This window comes from Ambystoma mexicanum, chromosome 9 (genome assembly GCF_040938575.1).
Source record: "Ambystoma mexicanum isolate Mex_15411 chromosome 9, UKY_AmexF1_1, whole genome shotgun sequence".
Classification (NCBI taxonomy): Eukaryota; Metazoa; Chordata; class Amphibia; order Caudata; family Ambystomatidae; genus Ambystoma; species Ambystoma mexicanum.
In genome coordinates, this window is record NC_090931.1 from 1,295,546,171 (window position 1) to 1,295,567,946 (window position 21,776).

At 43.6% G+C, this 21,776-nt stretch overlaps 1 protein-coding gene across 2 annotated transcripts in view; it reads left to right on the forward strand.

The window, feature by feature from the left end:
- HEG1 (heart development protein with EGF like domains 1) overlaps positions 1–21,776 on the forward strand; it is a 313,164-nt gene that overhangs the window by 221,369 nt on the left and 70,019 nt on the right. For both annotated transcript variants that reach the window (XM_069616645.1, XM_069616646.1), the window contains one exon: positions 18,249–18,336. In XM_069616645.1, coding sequence (XP_069472746.1) covers positions 18,249–18,336 — 88 coding nt within the window. The remainder of the gene's footprint in view (positions 1–18,248; positions 18,337–21,776) is intronic.

The window sequence follows — 21,776 nt, forward strand, 5'->3', positions numbered from 1 at the left end:
AACAAAACTGTAATGTATTCAGCAAGACCCCCATATGGATGTGCAGTTCAACCTTGCATGATCAAATCCTAAGTGACACCAGGTTGTCGTTTGCAGGGCTACCTGACATCATTGCATCACTTCAATACACTTTAGCCACATTTTTAGAGGTGCCAGTTATTCTACATACACACCTGAAACAGAACATTTTAAGAAACTCCACCGTCTAATGAAAGATTTCACACTTGACTTTTTATTGTATGCAGAATAATATGATTAAAATTAAGTGCCAAGAAAAAGGATCCTAATGGGATTCCCCATGCACCTAGGACGAGCATTTAAGGGGTTAAGGCATAGGTCCCCAGACAGCAGGGCTTTTTGTTGGCTGGTCACGTCGTGAGGACCAAGTTACCAGCCATTAAAGCCCCACATCAAGGGGCTTATAGCTATCAGTACCCTGAGTGTCCTGAGGTACTAATTAGGTGTGGCAAGTGGCAGAAGGGGTGCACCAATGCGTTAGCGAAGGACGCATCATGACAAAAGTGGTGGAAAGTGATAAAGGACTTGTGATCAAGGAGTTGAGGAAGCAAGGTTGGCTGCTGCGTGCTGAGGTGGCACCTGGTGCTGAGACCGGTGCGGAATTGAGGCGATTGAGGGAATCTGGAAGGCAGAGAAGCACCGGCGGGGCATCTGGGGGAGCGTGCTGAAGATTGGCACAGGCTGGAGAAGGCGGGAAACACAGGGAAAAGCAGTAGACGTGGGAGCAGAGACAGGACTTCTGTCTGATCTGAGGTAGTGTGGCTATTTGAGGGAAGGAAAGGAACCTCGGGGCGTTACCATCAGACAAATCCCAGGACCCAGTCAATCAGAGGAAGGCCACCCCACATGCTGGGTACTAATTGTTCAAACAAGTGAAAGAATGACGTCTTATTATTAACATATTAAAGTATACATAAATCTTTCCTTGCTGCACATGTTTTAGTTTGACGTGCACACTCGAAGCCTTGGAAGAGATACAGCAAGGAATTAGACAATTATCAATGGGCGGATGCCGAGGCGAGAGGGCTTTTTAAAAATGAATGCGAACACACCCAAGCAACCATTCGAGAATCAGCAGATGCTGTGTAGCTGCAGGAATGCTTGGAGGCCAGGGCCAGCCAGGACTGCATCCTTTGAGATTGGGTGGGTAGCAGCTGCAGCAGTGCAGAAGGAGGGCAGCCAATATTATTACAACTTGGAGCTGAGATTTTCAAGGCACCTCGGTCCAGATTTTCATCTTATGAAGACGACACTGCTGAAATTTCTAGAGAAAGATTGAAGATCAACTTGTGTCACATCCAGACATAATTGTGAATATTACCTTGCGTCATACCTAGACAGAACTGTGAAGACTAGCCTGCATTACATCTGTACAGATTTGTAAATATTAGCTTGCATCACATCCAGACAAAACTGTGAAGATTAGCTTGCATCACATCTAGACAGAATTGCGAATATTAGCTTCTGTTACATCCAGACAGAACTGTGAAGATTAACCTGCGTCACATCCAGACAGAATTTCTAATATTTGCTTGCTTCATATCTAGACAGAACTCTGAAGACTAGCCTGCATCACATCTGTACAGATTTGTGAATATTAGCTTGCACCACATCCAGACAGAACTGTGAAGATTATCCTGCGTCACATCCAGACAGAATTTCTAATATTTGCTTCCGTCACATCCAGATAGAACTGTGAAGATTAGCTTGCGTCACATCTAGACAGAATTGTGACTATTAGCTTCTGTCACATACAGACAGAACTGTGAAGCCTGCATCACATCTAGACAGAATTGCAAATGTTATCTTGCGTCACATCCAGACAGAACTGTGAAGATTAGGAAGATTAGCCTGTGTCATATCTAGTCAGAATTGTGCATATTAGCTTCTGTCACATCCAGACAGAACTGCGAAAATTAGCTTGCATCACATCTAGACAGAATTGCGAATATTAGCTTCCGTCACATCCAGACAGAACTGTGAAGATTAGCCTGCATCACATCTAGACAGAATTGTGAATATTAGCTTCCGTCACATCCAGACAGAACTGTGAAGATTAGCCTGAGTCACATCTAGAAGATTTGTAAATATTAGCATTTGTAAGTGAGAGGCCCCCAAAAATACAGTTAATTCTCCCAATGGAGTCAATAAAAACGCATCCCAGGAGGGAATGAGACCAAGACCAAGTGCTGGTGGTATCATAGGCTTTATCTAAAATAGGGCAAGCAGACTCTACTCTGCTCAAGCCGAGAGCGCTCTGCAGAAAACATGTTACAATTCATTTTTATACAGAAAACTCGTCATCAAGCTGAGGGAATGCCTAGGGGGCACATGAACTATTGGGATTGGTCACTAAGAGCGTGCACCTATAGGTGCCATAGGGTCAGAGGCACTTGGTTGGCTTGAAGGCACGTGGTGTGGCGATGACGTGTCTTGGGTCAATCGGTCAGCTGGGCTCATAAAGCTGGTATGTAGGATTGGCAACTTGTGATGTTTCTTTTGTTAAATAACCATTTGACATTTGCCCTTGTGGCCACACATTCCCATTCATTCACTACCATAATCTGCTTGTCCGGTGAACTCAAAGACGTGTGGCTTAAACACTCATGAAAACGTGATTCAAACAAGGGTTCATTTATTATTGGGCATAGGTTAAGATTCATCCATTAAATACAGTGCTTGACCTGTTCAGGCAATTCAAAATATACTGACTAAAGGGTAGAGCTCTTTGGGTTATTGTGTGACCTGGGATGTCCATCTGATAAACATCAAAGAGGGCTTTATATCTATGACTGGAACAAATAGGTCACAAGAGGCACATACCATCATGGGCATACATTTCATTGTGGGGCGTTTAGTGGTCTATTGTCAAAACCTCATTAAATCTCTACTAATCTATCTTGACACCATGAAGGGTAGAGGAGAATTGAAACCTCTTTGCGGTATAGTTCCTTGTTACACAAAGAAACAGGACCTTCAAAAATAGATCTTACATACAGGCCTTTATTCTTGGCTTACTATATTACATTCAGGTTATAATGATTTAGAATATACTATATTTTCTAGCTGGCTAAACACTCTCATTATAACAGAAATAGATCAAGAAATAAAACGTGTACTTGAATTAGTGTTCATCTTTCATTAAGAGCAGGTCATGGCCCGGGGTCTGTACATGCAGCCTTAACAGATGTTGCAATTTGCCAAGAGGGATTAGTTGCTATATTACGTTTTCAGGATATCGTACATATATTTGCATTTGAACTTACAAAAATGAGGTAGCTTAGTGCTGGCGTGTACAGTATTATACTGGTTATACATCTTGTTGTTGCGATCTATTTCTATGAGCAACGTTATACCATATGTTAATATACATCACACTCTCATAATTTAGCTTTAATGTGAGAACTTCTGATTACACTTATATGTTATGTTGTTTGCTAATATGCTTATTGCCCCATTATTAGTTTGGCATTATCTTTCATGCTAAAAGGCACGTTGGCTCTGCCCTCGTTGGGACGCGAACAATCAAACAGACTTGAGGGTCACTTCTAACTGTCTACCCCGTTTTAAGGAATATGGGGATGGTGTTCTTTATGGCCAGGGTCTGTTGAGGGTGGGAGCAGGTTTATAGAGACGGATTGCTTTTGCACTGGCCTCCGCTCAGCGCTGTATCTGGGTCAACGAGTGAGACGGAAGATAGAAGATACTGTGTAAAGTTTGTTGCATTCTCGCAGCTAGTCTCTCATGAGAACCAAACAACTACAGAGACGGCAAAGGGGAGGAAGTGGGGGGAGTAGCTTGCTCGCTGTGTGCGCCTGGTTGGGAGAGCTGCAGGTCTGCTTTGAAACTTCACGACTATCCTACCATTACAAAATGGAGTCGGTATCTTACAAAATGGAGTCTCGTTCAACTCTGTTCTTATACTGTCACAAGGTGGGGTCACAGTTCCTAAGGATATTCCCGCACGAGGCCTCCTCCTTCCACTCACTTGCGTCACATCTAGACAGAATTGCGAATATTAGCTTCTGTCACACCCAGACAGAACTGTGAAGATTAGCCTGCATCACATATAGACAGAATTGCGAATATTAGCTTCTGTCACATCCAGACAGAACTGTGAAGACTAGCCTGCATCACATCTGTACAGATTTGTAAATATTAGCTTGCGTCACATCCAGTCAGAACTGTGAAGATTAGCTTCTGTCACATCCAGACAGAACTGTGAAGATTAGCCTGCGTCACATCTAGACAGAATTGCGAATATTAGCTTGCATCACATCCAGACATAACTGCGAAGATTAGCCTGCGTCACATCTAGACAAAACTTTAAGTATTAGCTTCTGTCACATCCAGACAGAACTGTGAAGACTAGTTTGCATCACATCTGTACAGATTTGTAAATATTAGCTTGCGTCACATCCAGACAGAACTGTGAAGATTAGCTTCTGTCACATCTAGACATAATTGCGAATATTAGCTTGCATCACATCCAGACATAACTGCGAAGATTAGCCTGCGTCACATCTAAACAAAATTGCGAATATTAGCTTCCATCACATCCAGACATAACTATGAAGATTAGTCTTGCATCACATCTAGACATAAATGTGAATATTAGCTTCTGTCACATCCAGACAGAACTGTGAAGATTAGCCTGAGTCACATCTAGACAGAATGGTGAATGTTAGCTTCTGTCACACCCAGACAGAACTGTGAAGATTAGCCTGAGTCACATCTAGACAAAACTTCAAGTATTAGCTTCTGTCACATCCAGACAGAACTGTGAAGACTAGTTTGCATCACATCTGTACAGATTTGTAAATATTAGCTTCTGTCACATCTAGACAGAATGGTGAATGTTAGCATGCGTGACCTCTAGATAATGATGCCACTAACCAACCCTACTAATAAAAAACTCTCCCCTCTGCGTACACCTGTGAAACTCTGAACTACACACAACCATACCTCTCAAGCACAACAAACCGCACACACTTCACTGTAATAACAAAACAAGCAACACATAGCCTCGCAAAACAACACACCAAGGCTATAAACCGAAAAACACACCTAAGCCCAGCAAACTGAGTAAACCGAACTGAAGCTGCCAACAGCACATCAAAGCTCTCTTGCTCTTTGCTCCACTCTGTCCTACTATCTTACCCTACCCTCTTGCTTTTCAGATCCACCAAAGTGCCAGGGGACCACTACGGTGGTGACAGTGTGCGGTATAAATATCCTATAACATAAGATAACATAACATAACATAACAGAATCATTTTCTGTGAGTTTAGAATTTTTACTGTGTTTTGTTTGGATTCGAATTTAAAATAGTTTTCATTATCAGCCTCAGAAGGGCCCTACATTATTTGTGATGTTTTTTTCATGAGCAATCTTTGGTTTCTTATATTTTTGCATATACGTGACATTTGGGGCTAGAATTATGGTTTTTGCACAGCAGAGCACACTAGTTTAAGCTGCTTCCCTGTCTTCCTCCGGGATTTTGTGTGGTGATGGATAGTATAACTTTTTTTACATAGTGCTTCAGGTTGGATTCCCACTGCTTTTAAGAGCTACAATAATAGGTGTCATTGTGACCCTCTTCAACAGTGCCCTCTTTACCCATCTCAGAAGGAGGACTTCCTCCTACCTGGCACTCAAGGTTGTGTCCAGATTCAGAAGCAAGCACTGAACTGACAGAGGTATCTTATTGGTTTATCTTAATGGGTGCATGACCCCTCCACCCTGAGCCCCATCATCCTACCACGCCTCAATGAACACCTATGTTTGCTGAATGTATGTATTGCATGTCCCCGATTTACATGGAACTGTGATTTCTCAAGAGATTCTTTGACCAAGGAAAACTGCTCCATTACATCTGTGGGCGCTGTACAAATACCCCTCAAACCCCCCCAAAAAACAATACACGGACCACATTGAATGCAAGCATAGGGTAGTGGTCATGATAGATATCCTCGCTCTCCTTGCGTTGGCCTGTGATGTGCAAGCATAGGGTAGTGGTCATGATAGATATCCTCGCTCTCCTTGCGTTGGACCACATTGAATGCAAGCATAGGGTAGTGGTCATGATAGATATCCTCGCTCTCCTTGCGTTGGCCTGTGATGTGCAAGCATAGGGTAGTGGTCATGATAGATATCCTCGCTCTCCTTGCGTTGGCCTGTGATGTGCAAGCATAGGGTAGTGGTCATGATAGATATCCTTGCTCTCCTTGCGTTGGACCACATTGAATGCAAGCATAGGGTAGTGGTCATGATAGATATCCTCGCTCTCCTTGCGTTGGCCTGTGATGTGCAAGCATAGGGTAGTGGTCATGATAGATATCCTCGCTCTCCTTGCGTTGGACCACATTGAATGCAAGCATAGGGTAGTGGTCATGATAGATATCCTCGCTCTCCTTGCGTTGGCCTGTGATGTGCAAGCATAGGGTAGTGGTCATGATAGATATCCTCGCTCTCCTTGCGTTGGACCACATTGAATGCAAGCATAGGGTAGTGGTCATGATAGATATCCTCGCTCTCCTTGCGTTGGTCTGTGATGTGCAAGCATAGGGTAGTGGTCATGATAGATATCCTCGCTCTCCTTGCGTTGGCCTGTGATGTGCAAGCATAGGGTAGTGGTCATGATAGATATCCTGGCTCTCCTTGCGTTGGCCTGTGATGTGCAAGCATAGGGTAGTGGTCATGATAGATATCCTCGCTCTCCTTGCGTTGGCCTGTGATGTGCAAGCATAGGGTAGTGGTCATGATAGATATCCTGGCTCTCCTTGCGTTGGCCTGTGATGTGCAAGCATAGGGTAGTGGTCATGATAGATATCCTCGCTCTCCTTGCGTTGGCCTGTGATGTGCAAGCATAGGGTAGTGGTCATGATAGATATCCTGGCTCTCCTTGCGTTGGCCTGTGATGTGCAAGCATAGGGTAGTGGTCATGATAGATATCCTCGCTCTCCTTGCGTTGGCCTGTGATGTGCAAGCATAGGGTAGTGGTCATGATAGATATCCTCGCTCTCCTTGCGTTGGCCTGTGATGTGCAAGCATAGGGTAGTGGTCATGATAGATATCCTGGCTCTCCTTGCGTTGGACCACATTGAATGCAAGCATAGGGTAGTGGTCATGATAGATATCCTCGCTCTCCTTGCGTTGGACCACATTGAATGCAAGCATAGGGTAGTGGTCATGATAGATATCCTCGCTCTCCTTGCGTTGGACCACATTGAATGCAAGCATAGGGTAGTGGTCATGATAGATATCCTCGCTCTCCTTGCGTTGGCCTGTGATGTGCAAGCATAGGGTAGTGGTCATGATAGATATCCTCGCTCTCCTTGCGTTGGCCTGTGATGTGCAAGCATAGGGTAGTGGTCATGATAGATATCCTGGCTCTCCTTGCGTTGGACCACATTGAATGCAAGCATAGGGTAGTGGTCATGATAGATATCCTCGCTCTCCTTGCGTTGGACCACATTGAATGCAAGCATAGGGTAGTGGTCATGATAGATATCCTCGCTCTCCTTGCGTTGGACCACATTGAATGCAAGCATAGGGTAGTGGTCATGATAGATATCCTCGCTCTCCTTGCGTTGGCCTGTGATGTGCAAGCATAGGGTAGTGGTCATGATAGATATCCTGGCTCTCCTTGCGTTGGCCTGTGATGTGCAAGCATAGGGTAGTGGTCATGATAGATATCCTCGCTCTCCTTGCGTTGGCCTGTGATGTGCAAGCATAGGGTAGTGGTCATGATAGATATCCTCGCTCTCCTTGCGTTGGACCACATTGAATGCAAGCATAGGGTAGTGGTCATGATAGATATCCTCGCTCTCCTTGCGTTGGCCTGTGATGTGCAAGCATAGGGTAGTGGTCATGATAGATATCCTCGCTCTCCTTGCGTTGGCCTGTGATGTGCAAGCATAGGGTAGTGGTCATGATAGATATCCTCGCTCTCCTTGCGTTGGCCTGTGATGTGCAAGCATAGGGTAGTGGTCATGATAGATATCCTCGCTCTCCTTGCGTTGGCCTGTGATGTGCAAGCATAGGGTAGTGGTCATGATAGATATCCTCGCTCTCCTTGCGTTGGCCTGTGATGTGCAAGCATAGGGTAGTGGTCATGATAGATATCCTCGCTCTCCTTGCGTTGGCCTGTGATGTGCAAGCATAGGGTAGTGGTCATGATAGATATCCTCGCTCTCCTTGCGTTGGCCTGTGATGTGCAAGCATAGGGTAGTGGTCATGATAGATATCCTGGCTCTCCTTGCGTTGGCCTGTGATGTGCAAGCATAGGGTAGTGGTCATGATAGATATCCTCGCTCTCCTTGCGTTGGCCTGTGATGTGCAAGCATAGGGTAGTGGTCATGATAGATATCCTCGCTCTCCTTGCGTTGGACCACATTGAATGCAAGCATAGGGTAGTGGTCATGATAGATATCCTCGCTCTCCTTGCGTTGGACCACATTGAATGCAAGCATAGGGTAGTGGTCATGATAGATATCCTCGCTCTCCTTGCGTTGGCCTGTGATGTGCAAGCATAGGGTAGTGGTCATGATAGATATCCTCGCTCTCCTTGCGTTGGCCTGTGATGTGCAAGCATAGGGTAGTGGTCATGATAGATATCCTCGCTCTCCTTGCGTTGGCCTGTGATGTGCAAGCATAGGGTAGTGGTCATGATAGATATCCTCGCTCTCCTTGCGTTGGCCTGTGATGTGCAAGCATAGGGTAGTGGTCATGATAGATATCCTCGCTCTCCTTGCGTTGGCCTGTGATGTGCAAGCATAGGGTAGTGGTCATGATAGATATCCTCGCTCTCCTTGCGTTGGCCTGTGATGTGCAAGCATAGGGTAGTGGTCATGATAGATATCCTCGCTCTCCTTGCGTTGGCCTGTGATGTGCAAGCATAGGGTAGTGGTCATGATAGATATCCTGGCTCTCCTTGCGTTGGCCTGTGATGTGCAAGCATAGGGTAGTGGTCATGATAGATATCCTCGCTCTCCTTGCGTTGGCCTGTGATGTGCAAGCATAGGGTAGTGGTCATGATAGATATCCTCGCTCTCCTTGCGTTGGACCACATTGAATGCAAGCATAGGGTAGTGGTCATGATAGATATCCTCGCTCTCCTTGCGTTGGACCACATTGAATGCAAGCATAGGGTAGTGGTCATGATAGATATCCTCGCTCTCCTTGCGTTGGCCTGTGATGTGCAAGCATAGGGTAGTGGTCATGATAGATATCCTCGCTCTCCTTGCGTTGGCCTGTGATGTGCAAGCATAGGGTAGTGGTCATGATAGATATCCTCGCTCTCCTTGCGTTGGCCTGTGATGTGCAAGCATAGGGTAGTGGTCATGATAGATATCCTCGCTCTCCTTGCGTTGGCCTGTGATGTGCAAGCATAGGGTAGTGGTCATGATAGATATCCTCGCTCTCCTTGCGTTGGCCTGTGATGTGCAAGCATAGGGTAGTGGTCATGATAGATATCCTCGCTCTCCTTGCGTTGGCCTGTGATGTGCAAGCATAGGGTAGTGGTCATGATAGATATCCTCGCTCTCCTTGCGTTGGCCTGTGATGTGCAAGCATAGGGTAGTGGTCATGATAGATATCCTGGCTCTCCTTGCGTTGGCCTGTGATGTGCAAGCATAGGGTAGTGGTCATGATAGATATCCTCGCTCTCCTTGCGTTGGCCTGTGATGTGTTGCACCATGATTCCTCGGTATCAGGTAATAATGTCCCCATACATAACGTTGCCAGCAAAAGCCATTGGCGACATTATATATGGAGACATTGTGGGTTGCAGGGATGTCCCTGCTCCCCTTGTAAAATAAACAGGTGACATTTTTGTCAGGCGACATTTTTGCGGGGGCATTATTACATGGAACCGATCCCTCTTGCCCTGTATTGTATTGTAAGCTAAGAGACGGCAATGTTGGTAAATAATTTGAATACTACCTTTCGCGCTCGAAGTCTTGCATGCACATACCAGGAGCCACGCAAAGGCATTGACGGCTGTGTAGAAGGTGAATGGTTGGCGCTTTACAAGACAGTCTCAATTGGAAATAGTCGGCTTCATCGTTGTAGGGAAGAACCTGCATTGTGGCAGCCATTTTACCTTCTATTTACTGGCGACAAGGAGCATAACGATATAACGCCTTCAGACACCTTCAGCCAACTATTCAGGCAGGGCGGCGCCTGCGTCCAAATCCGGTTTAAGAGCAATTCAGGGTTTTCCTCCTCAATTCACTCCGAGTTCTGACTTCTTAGCACTATGATGATTGTGGCTGTGTTATCCATTGACAAACTGCATCGTGCAGGACTGTGCATTGTTGCTAGATGGAGAACCAGCTAATCCAAAGCATTACCCCCCCCACCCCAATTCATTGATACATTCACATGGCAAATTACTGGGCACAGTTATTCAGCTTAATCTCTGGGACAGTGACATTGGAGAACATGGTTATTCACCCCTCACCCGCTCAGTTAGGTTTACAAAAGTGTAAAAGCACAATTGAGCGATACCTCATCTTATATCTGGTGATGGCTAAACGTATTCTAATAAGGAGAGATACATTGTTTATTGCTGTTGTTGACCCGGATACGGTCTTTGACCTAGTATCTAGGGCCATATTCAGGCACATTTGTGCAAATCGAGGTGTTATGCTAAAATGCACTATGTGAGACACCAGCTGCACCGAAGATCAAGGGCTGCCTACCCCCCATTACTCCTTTTTTTGGAGGACGAACAGAGCTAACCTTGAAGCTCCTGGGTACATTTGTTCTTTTTGTGAAGAGCGCAGATTGTTGCTGAATTCAAGTACATCTAAAGCTTTTGTGGTTGGCCAGTGCAGGAATCCCACATAGAGATTTGTGACTATTAAGCGACCTTTACATTGTGCCTCCACTTGTATTTATTTAGGAGTTTGCTATTAATTTGACCTGACCTGGGCCTCATAGATCAGAAAAGCTCCCATCAAGATGAGAAAATCTATGGGAGCGAGTAGTGGATTATATCAAAAACTGGAAGGTGCATCTAGTAAACCGCCCTCAATTGATCTAGCGCAGGATCGGTGTCCTAGGTAACATATGGTATACAGATTTAGGATTTAAAGGCCCAAAATTAATTTCACTCAATTGAAAATAACTTTTTAAAAAGATGCTAGCAGATAAAGAAATGTGTTGCAGAGATATTGGTCAACAAGGAAACTAAAACTAAAAACATCCCGTGGCTCTCTCATAGGAGAGTGATCATAACTTCTATACACATATCTGGTTTAATAATCGAAATTTAATTTCTCAGGGTTCAAAACAAAATGTAAAAGTGATAGTGTCTTGGGAGAAATGGGAATAGTGCTAGTCGAAATGGTTCCATGTCATTTCGCCGACTGGCACTGAAATATGCCTTCTGTGGCCAGAGATCTACAGAGGTGTGGGCATGGAATGCAGGGCACTGGCTGGAGGGCATTCCCAGGGAGGGAAACGGATGATTAGACTCAATGAGCTGCCCCTTCTAGATAACAGAACCTGATGACCAGGGTGGGATCGGATGTCAGTGGCCTTTGTTTGTAGCCAGGGGGCAGTAGAGACCACAGTGCATTGTATTTAGTTATGTTCTGGAAAATACAGGTCATCTTTGTATAGTAGCCCCCTAGACCCCAGGGGGGCTTTAAGATGAAGAAACAATATGATTCCAGTGTAGTCTTCCCTATGGATGTGTAAACAGTGCATGGCTCATGGCGATTCGGCTGGCATCTGATCATTGAAAGGGGGATTGTGTAGGGCCCTGGTGATGTTTATGATGGCTTGTTATCCTGGGTGTTTTACATATGTTTGATCTTACTTTTAAACTTTAAGTATTGGAGCATGTAATCCTTTGTACTTATAGTATCACAACGTATGCGTATGACTATCTTCGCTAATGTAGTTAGTTTATCCGGATTTTAATCTGTTTACATTGATATGCATATTCTATGGTTATCGTATCTCACCTTGCGTTTTATGGGTACAAATTATGCTCTTTCAAATGTTGCAGCAAATCTAATTATAACAAGTAGTTTGCAATTTTTAAAGATGTTAAGCATGTTCCTTTTTGAAACTGGGGGAACTTGGTCCCCTCAGCATTCACGTTCAAATCCAAAACTCCCCATTTCCACCTTGCTTCTCCACTTCTCTTTGTTCCTCCTGCCTCACACTCCTCACACACACACTACCCCAAAAATAATCTACACATACTACTCACCCCTTCCTTCTCAATACACCTCGTTTTTGGGAAAATAATTTTGGTTTCGAAAATGATTATTTTTTAAGGTACATTGATTAATTTGTTATTTTGAATCTATCTTTAAACTTTGAAATGTATGAGTTATATTTTCTTTGAAAAGAATGATTGAAATGAGATATGCCCATTGTGTACCGTAGAGGTGGTCCTACGCATGTTTACTGTTTGTTCACTGGAGAGGCTCAGCTGTCTATCCCACAACGAGCAGGAGTAGTTTGTGGACCTGGCACAGTGGGTTGATTCGCAAAGCTCTTTGAAACCAGGAGCGAAGTGTGGCGGTTGCAGAATGTCCTGCGCTTGGGGGCAAATTGGTGATTGACAGACATACCGTACCAACCGTGGAACATTGCTAACGTCGTATTGTGCACCGGAAATAAGAGGGCGATTGACAAGAGCCACTTTCCAAGCAACGAGGCTCCTGCTCGAGGCAAAGTGAAATGCGATACATTTAAATTATACAACATGCAGTGGCAGGGTGAAGAATGTATTGTAAAGAAAGGGTAAGTAGTCCCTGCAGAGAGGCCCCAGTTCTCAATCGGACATGCTTCAGGTTGCAACAGGGGGAAGTTGCAACCAGGCAAGCAAGTATTGGCAAAGCTGGCCCTTTTACTTTTCTAGGGGCGGGCATGTTCCCCTATTCAGGCAGACTACACTACCGCTTTTATGTACTATAAAGTTCTAAACATGGCCCCAATAAAACGTATACTGTTTTCCTACTGCTCTTTACCTTACCTTCACAAAACAAAACAACAGTAACATATTAAAATGTTCTATATTAAAGAAACAAGCATTGCCAAAGCCAATAGTTGTGGCATTTGTTGTTTATTGCATTTTATATGTATAGGTCTGAATGCAGCTAATACGTAAACCCTGCACACAGAGTAATTTCTTGAAGCATTCACAAAATGTCTGCAAGTTAATGTTTGGGGACTCATGACATTAGTACTTTGACACAGCAAAAAGTAGTGCTACTGTGAATGGAAATCTTTTTACTATGTCTATCACGTCGGCTCTGTAAACCGTTTAAAGTAATTACTGGCTATTTAGGTCCATATATTAACTTCACCCATTCTTATACGTGCCAAATACAATTAACAACTATAGAGGCCACGCATAGTGGCTCATACTGACTGCATTCAGGAAAGAACACACAATAAAGAAGGGAGCGGTTGAATGATCAAACTATTAGCTCCATAAATGCATGGGTGAATACATGATTGAATGGAGGAGCCCCGCTACGCATTATAGATGAAGGACACTACATACATGAATCATTGAAAGTGTGACCATATGAATGAAGAAGTCACTATACCTGCATTTCATGCTAAATATGCAAAACAGGGAAGGAGCTCAGGACGGTAGGAAGGCGTGGATGACTGAATCAATAAATACATGCGTATCCTAGTAAAGGAAATACAACAATGATTGCTTAAATAAAGCCAAGGATGCACGAGCAACTGAATAAAGGAAAACATAGAAGAAATACTTGAACGCAGAGAATCGAATGACGAACGCATGATAAGCAAAGGAATAACTATACTCAAATGTAAATATAAACACATTCCCGAGGGAAAGAAATACAGAAGGAATGAATAACTAAGGAATGCATCAATGCGGCAATGAAGACCATAGATGAGAAATGAGTGAATGCATTGATAAGGCAGGGTCCAGGCTGGTGTGAATGAACACAGGGATGGATATATTGAAGAAATAATGGGGAAGGAGACAATACACAAATCAGTGCATGCAGGAAGTAATGAAGGAAGGAACAGCTGAAGTGGACTGAATGAAGTAATGGAGGGCAGCGTGGCAAATTAAAGAACAGTGTCAAGGCTTAAAGGACAACCTGTGGGCAATGAATGAGGAATGACATAACAGGGAAAGGAATGACAGGACAAGGATGAAGGAATGACAGCACTTTGCAACCGATAACAACGCAGGTGTATGAGAAAATCCAAAAGATGGATAACAGGTCAGAGTAGTACATGAGAAAATTGTAGACACATTTGTATGATGCCTGTGCCCACAATGTATGCCAGATCTGTCACTGTAAAGCACATGTTCATGATGCATTTGACCATAATATATGCAAGCATAACCCCCCAAAGCACTTTTTTCTTGTTGCTTGTTGGCAAATATGTCATATATTACTGTTACTGTAAGACTCTTCCAAGGTGGTGCCCATAATATATGTCAGCACTGCCACTGTAAAGCACATGTTCCTTATGCCTCGTTCCACAATATATACCAATATGTCCCAGTGAAACACATTGTCATGCTGTGTGACCTATACATATGCCAAAATGACATTGTAAAACACTTTTGTGGTAACACAAACTGCCCACAATACATGCCACCACTACTGAGAAGCACTGTATAGCCAATGAAAAACTCTTTCATGATGTCAAAAATTGAGCAACATGTATAGCATCTCCATTATGCCTATAGGCCCCACCCTGTCCCACAAACCCATGCATCACACGCGCACACACACACACACACACACACATACAAACTCACAAATACACATACACACTCATTAAAACTCTTGTACACTACACACACACACATTAATTCATTCAAACACACGTACACACAAGCATTCGTTTTCCATTTTTTGTAAATGTAGCTTTCCTAATCAGTGGGGCGATGCCTGGCAGCGTCCGCTCTCCGGACTTCAACTATATCTGAGGGCAGGGTGGTGGGGGAGGCTGGATGACATGGAGCTCAGTCCCGTGGTTGAAGGTAGTGCCAAGGTGTGGCAAACCATTCTGATGCCATTGTCTTGTGCTATCATGCTCAGCACATTATGGGAATGCTCTGCAAGACTCCATTCTAGTCTTTGTTGTCAGATCTTGTGACTGCAGCCTGGGGTGTATACGAATGGATTCAACAGAGCTCTGGAATTTCGCCCCCCCGCCCCCCCCCGCACCCCCCAGACGTTTTAACACTTTACAAAGCACTGGGCCAGAATGCAGGCTGAGTTTGGCCCCCATCTGAGTCCCAGTACCTTGCTTGCATCTTCTTGCTACTGACTGCACAGCTTCCCTTGTTACCCTACGAATGTCACAGGCAGTCCCAGTGCCTTGCTCTTCTCTGCCTGCTGCTGGCTCAACATCTCCAGACCTCCCTCATCGGATCCTCTCATTCTCACACATGCATTTCAAGTAGACCTCCACACTTCTAATTGTGTTCCTGCTTGACGATAATAAGGAACTGACTCACCCAATGGCGGATCCTGTGCCAAGACGAGAAAGGCAGGTAACACTAAAGCATTACATGTTAGGTGGTTATCTTGAATTGGTATGTATCCTTTTCTACAGGAAATGACAGTGTGGAGGTGACCAGTGGCATACTCTGGGCTTGGAGAAGCCAAGAGCTCAAGGAGTGTCCAAGGAGTGTCCAAAATGTCATAAAAGGTGACATGCCCTCTTATACGTAGGCAATAAACCCCGCCGAGCTTTACCCGGTGATGCGCAGCTGTTAGAAGCCTGAGCAAAGGGAGGGCTTTAACTTTAGTCTGGGCATTACCTGCCAAGGTAAAGCCCCCGCCTGGAGGGGATTATTGCTAGTAGCATCCCAGCATGTTTTTTCAAGTTGAGAAGTGGAGTGTTTGTTGTTTCTCAACTTGAGAAAATAAAATACAAAATAAGATGGCCACCATGGCAGCAATGGCTGTGACATCAATGCACTGGGAACACACGATGTTCCCAGCACCACCAAGGGGTAAAGGAGTGAAACGTAAGTCAGGTGGGGTCTGTGGAAATTGGGGTTGAGTGCTGGGGGAAGGAGGGGAAAGGGACTGCAGGGGCACACATTCCTGAATCCTGGTAGGGAAGATGGCGGCCTCTCACTTCTGAGGAGCTTCAGAGCGGGGGCTTTACCATGAGGTAAGGACCTCGTTCTGAGCCTCGTGATCGTCAGGGAAGCCCCGCCCCCACCCCCCACTGGGTGCTTCCAACAGTATCTGTAAAACAGGTGGCAATCGACTGCTCAGTGAGCATGAAGAAAAAAGGCAAAGTGATTCTCTCTTTTTAAAAATGGGGTTAGATGGAGGATAGTTGTTTTTGGGAACACATGGTCAGCCACAATTTCTGAAAATTGAAATGGTGATGGTTTGGGAGCACAAATGCATTTACACTCACATACAGGTTTTGCATTGGGTCCAAGGCATGCTATCTGTGCAGTTTCTGTGAATAGCCTCAATGTGTGCATTTGTTAATCTTGAATTAATCTGCATTGCTTCTAATCACAGCCACTCTTTAATTATTTGCTGAAGCTAATCAGTCATATTGGATTGCCTTGTATGGGACAAATCAGATACTTCAGATCAAACATGTCTGTTACTATGACGACATATTTTGTTTCTTTTGAACGTATACATTACTTTACCGATATTTCTTGAAATCCAAACATCTGTCATACTGTTGTGTCCTAAATTGTTAACTGGTGCTAGACAAGACTATGCCATTAGCTGAGAGCTTGTATTTACATGGTGAAGCCACTGGCCGGGTCTGGGTAGCCTGCTTTTCCTGATGGGGAACGATGGAGAATATTATTTGTGTTGTATTCTGGGAAATGCAGAAATCAAAGCATTTGATATTTACAAGCATTCTTATTTGTAAAATATAACTTTGCCAGGGAGTTAATCCACTGCCTTGTAAGCAATCAGACTGCTGTTAAATACTCTGAACCTATCATCAAATAATCCTGATACTTTGTGTACATTAGCTCCCAAAAGGCAGTACACAATTGATCCAGATTGATACAACTGCAAGGCTCAGCAAGTCATCTTTTTATTATCTCTAGAAAGGGCTGAGTTGGCCTTTATGGAAGTTAGGAAGCTTAGGGTTCAAGCTCTTGCCCACTCTATTTGCCTAACTTGCTCTATGATTACTGTACTCACTGTACTCTCAGAGTATTTACTCCAGAAAGGATTTAGTTCACTGTTATGGAAATTAGCAATCTTATGATTCACGCTCTTGCCCAGTGTATTTGCCTAACTTGCTCTATGATAGCTGTTCTCTTAGATTATTAACTCTAGAAAGGATCGGGTTCAGCGTTATGGAAGTTAGCAAGCTTAGGAATCAAGCTCTTGCCCAGCCTATTTGCCTAACTTGCTCTATAATTACTGTACTCTTAGATTATTAACTCCAGAAAGGATCAGGTTGAAAGTTATGGAAGTTAGCAAGCTTGGGATTCAAGCTCTTGCCCAATTTATTTGCCTAGCTTGCTCTATGATTACTGTACTCTTAGATTATTAACTCTAGAAAGGATTGGGTTGAAAGTTATGGAAGTTAGCAAGTTTAGGATTCAAGTTCTTGCCCAGTTTATTTGCCTAACTTGCTCTGTGATTACTGTACTCTTAGATTATTAACTCTAGAAAGGATCGGGTTGAAAGTTATGGAAATTAGCAATCTTATGATTCACGCTCTTGCCCAGTTTATTTGCCTAACTTGCTCTATTATAGCTGTTCTCTTAGATTATTAACTCTAGAAAGGATCAGGTTCAGCGTTATGGAAGTAAGCAAGCTTAGGATTCAAGCTCTTGCCCAGCCTATTTGCCTAACTTGCTCTATGATTACTGTACTCTTAGATTATTAACTCCAGAAAGGTTCGGGTTGAAAGTTATGGAAGTTAGCAAGCTTAGGATTCAAGCTCTTGCCCAGTTTATTTGCCTAACTTGCTCTATGATAACTGTACTCTTAGATTATTAACTCTAGAAAGGATCGGGTTGAAAGTTATGGAAGTTAGCAAGTTTAGGATTCAAGCTCTTGCCCAGTTTATTTGCCTAACTTGCTCTGTGATTACTGTACTCTGAGATTATTAACTCTAGAAAGGATTGGGTTGAAAGTTATGGAAGTTAGCAAGTTTAGGATTCAAGCTGTTGCCCAGTTTATTTGCCTAACTTGCTCTATGATTACTATAGTTAGACTCACAAGTCATCTTTCTTGTTTCTTTAGCATACCAGCTGATTACTATCGTGATAGCCGCTGCTGGAGGAGGACTTCTGCTGATCCTGGGGACCGCGCTCATCGTCACATGTTGCAGGTGGGCACGCATGAATACATACGTTAAAATATCCCCCAGTGATGCATTCTGTGATGTCAGCTCAGCAAATCCTGCCCGTCTTCCCCGTACAACTGCAGCTTTCTCTGGAAGGGTTACATCCGCAGACCACATATGAAGGCCTTGTAACTTAGGGATCATATGAGTCAGATCACCCAGTTGGCCACACCACCCTGCAGGCCCTGATTTATAGCAAATATTATTTGAATTTGAAATGACCCCTCATCGCACCGCACCCTTTGTTTGATTTGATTATATTATTCAGCAATTTTCTATTTAGGGCTCAGCATCCCAGTAAAGTCCAGTTAGGATTTCCACAAATATTTCACTTAAATGTATAATATGTTCATTTTTCTCATACAAAACCCACCTAGAGTGTACTGTTCCAGTGGTCAGCAAATCCAGGCCTGCACCTGATACTCCACAGCAAAATTGCACAATGCCTGATTTCAGAAACATGTCCAATATATAAATACATATATATATTCAGCGAAAAAAACTTTGTAAAAGGGACGTTATGGTTAAGTTGCGCTACTAAAAACCTATGAAATTTAGTGAAAAAACTTTGTTAAAGGGACGTTATGGTTCCAAGTAAAACCGAAAAACCCTTGAAATTCGCCAGTTATGGTAAGCTAAGCAACCACAACTCACGCCACTACCGTGCACTGCTAAAACTAACACCCAGGACATCAACGATGACATCATAAATGTCATTGATGACATCACTGATGAAATCACAAATGGCATTGATGACATCACTGATGACATTACATGTGTGGCTCCCCCTTTTTTCCTTTACTGACATATCTAGGCCACATGGTTTTCTTCAGTAACAGTCAGGAAAGTGGAAAAGGTAGTATATTTGTAGACTTATCCTTCAAGTATGTTCTTACAATAATTCCTTTAGGGTCCAGTCATATCATATGAAACATATACATAGGGGAAGACATACCCTTGAAAGACAGCAATTCTTTCTGTGCATTAAAATAATCAGTAGAGTTGTCAGCACTTTCTGATAGTTCTGTTGTTTTTTTATTACTGTACTATCCCTGTATAAGCTCCTATTTTTATATCTTGTATTCACACTACTTTCATTAGAGTCCAGGCACATCATATGATATATATACATAGGGTAAGTAGCAGCTTTGAAACAGAACTATCATTTATTGAGCAATTTTAATAATTTGAAAACTTTTGTTAAAGATCATTTTAAAACAAAAACCTCATACCATTGTCCCACATATACTTGTCCCCCCTCACCATATCCCAGTGAATTATCCCCAAACCCTCTCCATAATCCAAAACGTTTTGATGAGACTTCCATCCCTTCTTCACCTGATACCAATCATGTTGAAACACCCAATTCTCCTGTTTTTGTTTCTGTTTCTGCCTCACTTCTCTGTCATAAATTATTAATATATGTGAAATAAAGTTAAATTTGTATATTGTGTTGTAATTAGTTCCCATTTATTATTTTTTTAAAAACATTGTTGATGTCCTCGGACAACGCGGGTGTTCTGAAATGTTGGTAAATAAACGAAAATAGAGGTTTCCTGAAGAACACTATACCTGTCCGTACTGTTCACTAGCAAGTGGAAACTGTTCTAAGAACCCAATTGGTGTCCTGAAATGTTCGTAATGAAACGAAAATGGAGGTGTCCTAAAGAACACTATACCTGTCCGTACTGTTCGCTAGCAAGTTGAAACTGTTCTAAGAACACAAGCGGTGTCCTGAAATGTTCGTAATTAAACGAAAATGGAGGTATCCTAAAGAACACTATACCTGTCCGTACTGTTCGCTAGCAAGTTGAAACTGTTCTAAGAACCCAATTGGTGTCCTAAAATGTTCGTAATCAAACGAAAATGGAAGTGTCCTAAAGAACACTATATCTGTCCGTAGTGTTCGATAGCAAGTTTAAACTGTTCTAGAACACACACGATGTCCAGAAATGTTTGTTTGATGTGTGAAGCACTTTTAATTAATTCAGGACCCGAACACTGTCCGTAGAACATCAACGCGCATGCGCAAACCAATGTCCGTGCATTTGGTGTCCTGCGGACAGGAGCTTCCTTCGCGGACATGTTCGCGAAGGGATCATGTGATCGCACCAACGCTAATCGCGTGTTCTGAATGCGGACACTGTTCGTGTCCCCGAACAAATTAAAAGTACATTTTCGAGTAATCCACAATATTTTTACATAAAAACTCATCATGGCACAAGTCCCACATAGTAATCCTGAGTTTCTACATATCTTTTGAAACTTTTTGAACCCTTTTTTGTGTTTGATCTGTCTGCGGACAGCGCGCATGTCCACGAACCGCGTACAAGCACCCCTATAAAAGACCACGCCCTAGAGCTTATTCTCATTGTGTTTCTGGCTATTCTTCAGAGCACAGCTATTTCTCGTGCAACTTGCTGATTACAGCATCGAGATGGCATCCCTGGCTGCAGAACTGCCACCTGGTGCTGCACCTGCTTCAGCACCACCCCACCCCCTCCACCACCACCACCTTCCCAAGGGCCTGAAGAGGGGAGCAGGAGTGAGGATGCAGAGGAGGAAGAAGAGGATGATGAGAATGAGGTAGAGGAAATCCCTACTCCCAGCACTAGATGTGAGTCTTGGGTGTGGCGGTTATTTTCCATTTATGGGAATTGTCCTAAGGCTCGTGCGAACCGTGTTATCTGCAGTGAGTGCAAAATGATACTCAGTCACGGGAAGCACGGTTCGTACAGCTTTGGGACCATGACCATGAAGCGATAACTGAGGTCATTTCACTCTGGGGCTATTCGCATGGTTGTACCTTGCGAAGAACGTAGTAGGTTGATTTCCTCTACTTCATCCTCTGTTTCTGATCCTGTCACCACAAGGACCTCCTCTGTGGGACAGCGTCTTCCTCAAGCTGCCTCACAGGCCATACAGAATTCCGATGACCCTTACCTTTTGAGGGTCACAGTTGTATGTATGTACTGTGACACAGTACTCTGCAGGGGGAAGCGACTTCGGAGTGCTTTTGAGACTATCGTCTCAGAGCACGAGAAGACCTGCTCACTACCCAAATAAAACCCACTCTACATCTTCCTCTCTCAGCTCGCCCTTTCTTATCCCTGTGGTTGGTGTCCCCCCATTTACCCTCATTTCCCCTCCTCTCCTAGTGTGTTGTGTCTAAAAAACAAAAAAAAATACACAATTACAAAAAAATAAATAAAATAAGGCTCTTTTCAGAGCCGCCTTTCACAGCTAAAAAAATAGAAGTGAAAATAAATGAAGCAGGGCCCTTTGTATTTTTGAGAAGTCCACGGACAGTTCGCGGACATCAAAAAAATTGGGTTGGTACCCTATCATAACTATTGCAATTTTCTCTGGTAGGAAGTGGTGGCTCTTAAAAGAGCCTTTGGGAGGTGTTTGTATGTCAAAAATTA